General features: G+C 55.5%; 1 protein-coding gene across 1 annotated transcript; it reads left to right on the top strand.

Annotated features, from left to right (window-relative positions):
• Positions 1–7,138: 7,138 nt before the first annotated feature.
• LOC109738210 (AAA-ATPase At3g50940-like) lies at positions 7,139–8,575 on the top strand. The gene has a single exon (XM_020297309.2). It carries the CDS (start codon positions 7,139–7,141, stop codon positions 8,573–8,575), a length of 1,437 nt encoding a protein of 478 aa, XP_020152898.2.
• Positions 8,576–8,883: the final 308 nt, after the last annotated feature.

An 8,883-nucleotide genomic window follows, 5' to 3' on the forward strand; every position in this document is an offset into this window, starting at 1 on the left:
CACCTGTCCTTTCAGCCCCCTCATCAGAATCACTTGCGGGTACTCAACGAGCTGACCCGACTTTAGTCACCACATGTGTCATGTATATAAAGTATATAGTATATACCCGTGATCACCTCCCAAAGTGATCACGGCCCAGTAGCATAGCATGGCAGACGGACAAGAATGTAGGGCCACTGATGGAACACTAGCATCCTATACTAAGCATGTAGGATTGCAGGTAAAGGTAACAACAGTAGTAGCAAGGACAGGCTATGCATCAGGATAGGATTAACGGAAAGCAGTAACATGCTACACTACTCTAATGCAAGCAGTATAGAGAAGAATAGGCAATATCTGATGATCAAGGGGGGGCTTGCCTGATTGCTCTGGCAAGAAGGAGGGGTCGTCAACTCCGTAGTCGTACTGGGTAGCAGCGGCGTCGGTCTCGGTGTCTAGCGAGAGAAGAGGGGGAAGAAACAATAAATATAATGCAAACAAATGCATGACGATGCATGACATGACAAAGCGCGGTGCTAGGTGTGCCCTAACGCGGTGGGAGGTTGTACCAGTGAAGTGGGGAACATCCGGGAAAGTATTCCCGGTGTTTCGCGTTTTCGGACAGATGAAACGAAGGGGGGAAGTTGCGAGTTCGATAGGTTAGGGATGTGTGGCGGACGAACGGGCTACGTATCCGGATTCGTCTCGTCGTTCTGAGCAACTTTCATGTACAAAGTATTTTCATCTGACTTACGGTTTATTTTCTATTAATTTTCAAAGTTTTAATCATTTCCTATAATTACTGTAATTATTTAATCCGAAAATAAACAGTGCAATTACTTTTTGTACACAGCAGCAACTAGCCACTGTGTATGACAAGTGGGGCCAGGGGGTCAAGTCAACAGCCCAGTCAACACTTGACCAGTCAATTGTTGACTGGTCAACAGAGTCAAACGGGGCCCACATGTCATATGTACTAATAAAAGTAACTAAACTAATATAGAAGGGGCCACATGTCATCTACTACTAGATTAACTTAGCACTAAACTAGTAGTACTTCTAACTAAGCCTAGACTAATTAAATAAGGGCCGGCCGTGGCACAGCCGTGCACACACAGGAACACACACTCACGGCCATGCCAACCAGCAACAGCAGCGGCATGAGCAGTACATATAGCAGCAACAGCAGTAGGCATTCAGCAACAGCAAGCAGCAGCGTTACAAGGAGCAGGGAGCAGACGCAGTTGCGGCCAAGTAGCGGCAGCAGCAGAATGCATCAAGAGCAGCGAGCGGGAGCAGTAGAAGGAGCAGCAATAGAGCAGCACGAGCAGCAGTCAGCACGGGCGCGCGTGAGCGGCAACGGGCGGACGGGCAGGGGTGCGCCGGGCGCGGCTGGGCACATGAGGGCAGGCGCGGGGCGCGCGGGACTGGACACGGACAGTCATACGCGTGCGGGTGAGCGCGGAGCTCAGGCCATGGCGGCCTCAACGGGAGCAAGCGGCCACGACGGTGGAACGGCGACCTACGGCGACCAAATCGAGGGGCAAATAGGGGGAATGGGGAGAGGAGCTCACGGGGGGAGCGCAGGACGCGGCCGGCGTGGCGGAGGAGCTCCGGTGAGGTAGATCGGGCGCGGGGCAGTGGCGGTCATAGGCGAGGAAGACGCGTCGATCCCGGCGATGTAACACTAGTCGAAGGAGACGTCCATGGCGCAGCTCCGGACATCTTTTCAGGCGCCGGGGAAGTCGGTGGCCATGACGACGACGACGACCATGGCCACGGCAGCTCGGTTGCGGGCTGTGGGGAAGGGGAGGAACCAAGGGGGAGAGGGGCAAGTGGGTTAGGGTTTGTCCGGGGGGTTGGGGATGCTCTTAACCCGCGAGGAGGGTCGCCGGATGACGGACGCGTGCGCTAGCCGCGCCATGGACGGCGCACAGGCGTCCAACGTGCTCCTGTGAGCAGTAGGAAGGAGATACAGAGGGGGGTTGTTGGGCTGGGCCAAGGTCTGTGCATTGCTAGGCCTTAAGTGCATAGTGCCATTTTTCTATTTTACATTCCTGTAACAAAAACTGTTACTGTTTCCTATTTAGTTTAGATAGCAATTGATTTTTGTTTAATATGAAATGTGTCACACAAATACAGGGAAACACCCTGGGGCTGCACAAAAGGTTTCAAACCGTTTGAGATTGTTTAACTATTTTTAGAAATTGAAAAGCTCAAATAATTGGTTGTTGGTCCACTGAATAAATTTTTAGGGACACTGTGTGAATCCAAACGAGGTTGGCTCCAACATGACAATGATCGGGTGAATTTAAAGAATATTGTGAACATTTTATATTTGACATCTGAAAACTTTTATTTTCGATTTTGTTTTAGATTTGAATTTGAACCGGTTTCGAACCAACGTGAGTTTAAGAACAGTAATCGTAGTGACATGGCATCATTAGCAGAGGGTTACTGTAGCTTGATTATCCGGGCGTCACACCTGCATGTACATCTCTTTTAGCTCATGATCATCCACAAAGTCTCAAAAACGACCCATCATCCTTCTGTGTACGTTGGAGTTGTTTTTGTCCGTGGCCCTATTGATCATGTTGAAATCACCAAGTAACATCCAAGGTCCCGGACACCCCACACGCCAATCCTTGATCTCATGTAAGAACTGAGTTTTCCTCTCATCTCCTTGTGGCCCATACACCACAGTGATCCACCAAGGGTCCCCCAGCTTGGCATGCACCCTGCCTGTGAGAAAGCTAGTATTGAGCATGATGTTATCCACCTGTAGCACCGAGCTATCCCACGCCAAGAGAATACCACCACAAGTATCCACCGCCGGCACATACGCGAAACCATAAAACGATGGCCCCAAGCATTGCATTACAACATATTGGTCCCTTACATCCATTTTTGTTTCCTGAAAGCAAACTAGGTTCACCTTAACCGTTTCCACAAACTCCCGAACGGCCTTCCTTTTGGCTGGATTGTTGAGGCCCCTCACATTCCAGCACAACACCTGCAGGTGTATATCCATCAAAGGAACATACACCAACCACCCGTGCTGGCACGCTAATGCGAGCACAACACCACTGTGTTCCGCTCCTCCACGTCAGTATGTGCCAGCACAGCCTTGCCAAACAACCCCGCGATGATCCGTATGTGCTGCTCACGCAAAGGCGAGTCAAACAGAGCCTGCAGCTCGTGCACCATCCCATCATCCGCCACTATATCTTCCGGCACCAACCCAAGTGCGTGTAACAGGACATTCTCTGTCGGGCTGTCCTTGGTGCGACTCGCAGTGGACTTCTTCGTTGCCCGTGTTGTATGCTTGGGGGTGAATGGCGTCGCGTCCGGCCAGAGCTTGGCTGCTTGCACTTCCTTAAGCAATGGAGGCGCCAACTTCTTGATGATGTTGGAGCAGAACCCTTTCAGCTTGTTGTATGCCACGGCCTCCTGCGCGGACATGCCCGCTATTTCCTCTGTGCAATTATGCAGGACCAAAGCTTGAAGCTCCGGGTTTTCTGGCGCCAAAGGTGAGTTTACGTGCTCGCCGCCCGTGCATGGGGACGTCCCATCATGCGTGGCCAAGCATGCAGCGCTCATTGGTGGCCGCGCTGGCGCAGATTCCCCGAACTCCTGTTGCACGGTCCCACTTGCGTTGGCCACCTCCCCAGCGTTGTCCTTTTCCTCCTCCGATCCTGCCCCTTGCTTGTCCTGATCCCTCAGCATCGATGCCTGGGCCATCCCCGCTGCGAGAGGATAGGCTGGCGCGTCCACCAAGACAGGTGTTGTCCTGCCCGTGGGAGCCACCACCAACCCAACCGAATCCGCGCGCCCGCCCAATGGCACCGGCTCCTTTGGATCAGCAACCTCGGCCCCACCGATATCACTGGTGGGGGTCTCACATCTAGCCACCGACCGCACAGTCCTCAAAGCTACTTCCATTGCGTTATCCACTGATCCATCCACTGCCTGGCCCGCCTCTTTTTCCGTGTTTGTCCCCTCCGGCCCCATTTGTCGATCCGCCTCCACCTGTACAACGGTCATAGCCTGGCTGGCGGGCGCAATGATTGCTGCACTCTGTGTTCCGTCCGCGCCACTCCGTTCCGCTCGCCCCACCCCATCATTCAAACTTTGTTCCTGCACGAGCGGCTCCGTTGGCAGCGTCAGTGGTGGTCCAGTCAAACGGTCAAAAGCAGATGTTCTAATGGAGATCCGGTCATGCATTGTCCCAAACCTGCAAGGTGGGCCCTCAGGCGTCAGCTGCATGTGGGGTAACTTCCACTCCTGCCCTTCTCCGGTCATCACCACGGCGGCCGACACCGCACCTGCTCCGCCGCCATGGACAAGACCACTGCCGGCTCCGCCTCTTCCCCTCTCGTCCCGCACTCCGAAGCGCCAGTCTCTGCGAACTGTGGTGGCTCCTCTGCCTCCACCCATGCCCGAGGCACTCGGATCATCAGGCAGCCCACTCAGGTCACTTCCGGAAGACGATCTCAAGAACAGAGGCTCATCGGCTGCAGTGTAGTCAGATATCTCGTCGACGTCAATCAACACTTTATATTGCAAGAGCGTCGGCTCCATCAACGGCGACCTCAAACCTGGCTCCGGCACGACCAGCCACCGCAGCGACGGGATCTCCTCTGGCTGCGCCGACCACGCAGTCAGCCTGAACGCCGAGAGGTCCGACCGGGAGCTCGTCTCTGGTCCAATCATGTCCACTAGGCACGACGACCCCAGCAATGTCTCTGCCACCTCCCGCTCCCAGGCATGGGGCGGGATCCCCTCCATCACAATCTTGACCTTGAACTGCATGGCCGCATGAACAGCCTGGGCCTGCCGGATCCACTGCCTGAAGTACAACCGAACTCCCCTATGCTCCATCACAGGCATGGCGCTCACCCTGTTCATGTCTTCCGCCCGCGCGAAGACGACGAGGAAATCCTCCGGCCGGTGGCGATGGATCGACATCCTCTCTGGCGGAACCCCCACCTTGTCCTGAATCGCCTCAATCATGAACTTCGGCGACATCGCCCTCCGAGCTCCACCCGCGTACACCACCATGGCTAGCTGTAAGTGCCTCTCCAGGTCATCCATAGGCGGAGTACGACGAACGACGCACAACTCCGACGGCCCCATGGCCGAGTCCATCTGCATCTGTAGCCTAGGGGCCGTGGGAGGGAGATGCTGCGCGCCAAGCCGCGGCCACGCCTGCGCCGGGGCCGTCGGGGGGAGCGGCGGCGGCGGAAGCGAGTTGCTTGGGGGAGATGCCACCCGGGAAGTGCGCCTCGCCACCATGGCCACCGCTTGACGACGAAGCTCCGCTTCTGAAGAAGGACTGCGAGGCCGCTTGCAGCCCCTGGTGCCCTGCCCCTCCTCGCCACATCTGATGCAAACGATGGGGTTGGTGCAGTCATGCCGGAAGTGGCCCTCACGAAGGCATCGGAAACAGAGCCCTTCCATGTCCGGGGACATCTCACGGCGCGGGGAAGACGAAGGAGGACGGGGGCGCTGCTGCAGGGCCTGCAGATCTCGGTCATGGCGCTGCCTCCACAAGGTCTTCTTGGACGGCGGGGCCGGAGCCCAGGGCGCCACCTGCCGGTGACCGCTCGTCCTCGCGCCCACAGCCACAGGACCGGCGCCCAAGCCCACGACGCGCCGCGTCCCCGACGAGACCTCATGTCCGCCCCCGGCACCCGACGACTCCGAGCACGAGGAGATGCCGAGCCCAGACACCACCGGCCGCTCCCCCGCACGACGAGATGGCGCAGCCACAGAGTTGGGACTCGAGGCCATGGGGAAGGGGAAGGTGAGGGGGAGGGAAGGGGTGGCCGACATCACCGGAGTGGCCGACGGCGGATGGGAGGTGGACATCGGCGTCGGAGTGACGCACGGCGAAAGCGCTCGCTCTCGCTCTCTCTCGCTCTCTGCCGCTGGGCAATTCGATCGTCTCCCAATTCGGATCGACACAAACTCAGATGTCAATATTAAGATAGTAAATAAATCCAAACTTTTGTTCCGTGAGCAGCAGTTTATGCATCCGCCCACACATCGTGTGTGGCGTGAGTACGAGGCAGCCCACACGGACTGTGTGTGGGCGCACATTAGAATTGCCCACACGTGTGGGCGTAGCTACTTCGTGCCACACGCCCAACAAGTACTACTCATCTCCACCTCGCGCGTGTGGCACGAAGCAAGAATGCCCACACGTCCTGGCGCAGCTACGTTAGGTACCTGCGGGACGACGATTTAGTTGCCATCCGGGATGACAGATGTAGTTATCCGGGATGGCAAGTGTAGTTGTAAAAGCATGGCAACTCTATCTGTTTTGGTTAACTATAGTTGCCATGTCTAATTTATGGTAGTTGCCGCGTGTAATCAAACCGTAGTTGCCGTATGTGATTAACTACTTGCCACATATGGTCAAACAGTAGTTGCCATGTGTGTTTACCTAGTTGTCACGTGTGGTCCAACCATAGTTGCCATGTATGGTTAATCATAGTTGCCATGTGTGTTTATCTGGTTGCCACGTACGCGCAACTGCAGTTGCCGTCTAGCAATGAATTATAGTTGTCATGTGTGTTTACCTAGTTGCCACGTTCGCGTAACTGCAGTTGCCATCCACAACGTAGGAGTCGTCGTGTGGGCGAAAAGCAGTTCGCCCACACGCGCATGGACTAGGTGGTGGCTGTGTGGGCAGAAACTAGTTCGCCTACACACGCAGCTGGCAAACAGCATGGTGCGGGGCGTGTGGGCAAACTCTCCAACGCCCACACACACCAGCCCCGTCCTACGTGGCACACAAAATCCACGTTTTCGTGTCAAGATTCGTGCAAACTGCACTGGACGACGATCCAGGCGTGTGGGCGAGTTGGAGAAGTGCCATATGTGTGGGCGTTAGTGTTTCCGCAGTTTATTAGGAGAGATTGAGTTTGTGTCGGATTCCAGTCCAGTTTTGCGACGTACTCAGGCAGGCTCAGGTTAGTATAAGAAGTGGCACCGTGGCAGCCAGGTCCCCAAAACAGCAGAAGCGCCATCAGAATCAGATCGAGACATTCACGCGGGTTCGCCTGCCCTTTTCTAGTAGAAACCGATCGATTCAGACCCTAGTCGCCAAGTCGCCATGCCTTCGTCGTCGTCCTACGAGAAGGCGAAAGAGGTCATGGCCATGGCCACGTCCGTCGCCGCGTCCATGATGCTGGTGCGCAGCCTCGCCAACGACCTGATCCCGCCCGAGGCGCGCAGCCTGCTCTCCTACTGCCTCAGCGGCCTGCAGTCCCGCATGGCGTGGCGCCACACCATCGTCGTCGAGAAGACCGACGGGTATTACACCAACAACGTCTTCTACTCCGTCAAGACCTACCTCGCGTCGCGCATGGAGAACGACAACGCCACCCGCGACGTGCAGCGCCTGCACCTCAGCAGCGGCGGCTTGGACGACGACGACGACCCCGAGAAGCTCGTCCTCGGCATGGAGGAGGGCGAGGAGATGATCGAGGTCTACCAAGGCGCCGAGTTCAGATGGAGCCTCCACTCCCACGACCTCCCCGGCGACTCCTCCACCACCCTCGGCCGCGGCGGCGGCAGGCAGTACTACGAGCTCACCTTCCACAAGAAGCACAAGGACAAGGCCATCAAAGCCTACGTCCCCCACATCCTCGCCACCGCCAAGGAGATAAGGGACAAGGACAGGCCTCTCACCATTTACATGAACGACGGCTCCGACTGGTCTCCCATGGACCTCAACCACCCCTCCACCTTCGACACGGTCGCCATGGACCGCACGCTCAAGCACTCCGTCATCGACGACCTCGACAAGTTCATCAAAAGAAAGGCATACTTCAAGAAGATCGGCAAGGCCTGGAAGAGGGGCTACCTGCTACACGGCCCGCCCGGCACCGGCAAGTCCAGCCTCATCGCCGCCATGGCCAACCACCTCAGGTTCGACATATACGACCTCGAGCTCACCGGCGTCCACAGCAACTCCGACCTCAGGAAGCTTCTCATCGGGATGACCAACCAGTCCGTCCTCGTCATCGAGGACATCGACTGCACCATTGACCTCAAACAACGAGATGATACTAGTAACACTTCTAGCACCAAGGACGAGAACAACAAGCAGGTAACCTTGTCCGGGCTTCTCAACATCATCGACGGCCTATGGTCCACCAGCGGGGAGGAGAGGATCATCGTCTTCACGACCAACTACAAGGACCGTCTCGACCCTGCGCTTCTACGGCCCGGCAGGATGGACATGCACGTCCACATGGGATACTGCACAACCGAGGCCTTCAGGATTCTCGTCAACAACTACCACTCCATCGACTACCATGCCACGTATCCACAGATCGAGGAGCTGATGGCGGAGGTGGAAGTGACGCCTGCGGAGGTCGCCGAGACCTTGATGAGGAGCGAAGAGCCTGATGTCGTGCTCCATGCTCTTATCGACCTCCTAAAGTCAAAAAAAGAATTGTTGGCAGAATCTGCCACTGCCTACAAGGAGGAGGATTCTGGTGATGATGCTAAGGAGGAGGAGGAGGATTGCTATGATGCTAAGGATAATGGCGACGATGATGATTATGATAACGACGAGACATAATAAGATGAAAGCTAGCAGTAGGATCGAGTGGTCTATCAATGATTAAAAATTGTGTGCCTACGAGAGAGTGATTTTTTTACCGCGCGCGCGTACATGTTTATAGCATGCATGATCCACTCTCCATGCATGCTAGCAAAAAGAAGTTTTCTACTAGGCATGCCAAAGTTTGTTTTGTTTTAGAGTGTTGTTACAAAAAGTTTCGTCCAGCTCTTTTGGTGTTAAAAGAACGTATGTATTGCGGTATTTTCAATAAAAGAAGACTGTATATATCATCGGTTATTTTATCCAGGTTTATCAGTTCTTTTCTT

This window comes from Aegilops tauschii, chromosome 5 (genome assembly GCF_002575655.3).
Source record: "Aegilops tauschii subsp. strangulata cultivar AL8/78 chromosome 5, Aet v6.0, whole genome shotgun sequence".
NCBI classification, from domain to species: domain Eukaryota; kingdom Viridiplantae; phylum Streptophyta; class Magnoliopsida; order Poales; family Poaceae; genus Aegilops; species Aegilops tauschii.

Coding starts and splice junctions, on each gene's coding strand:
- LOC109738210 (XM_020297309.2), top strand. CDS start 7,139: ATGGCCATGGCCACGTCCGTCGCCGCGTCCATGATGCTGGTGCGCAGC.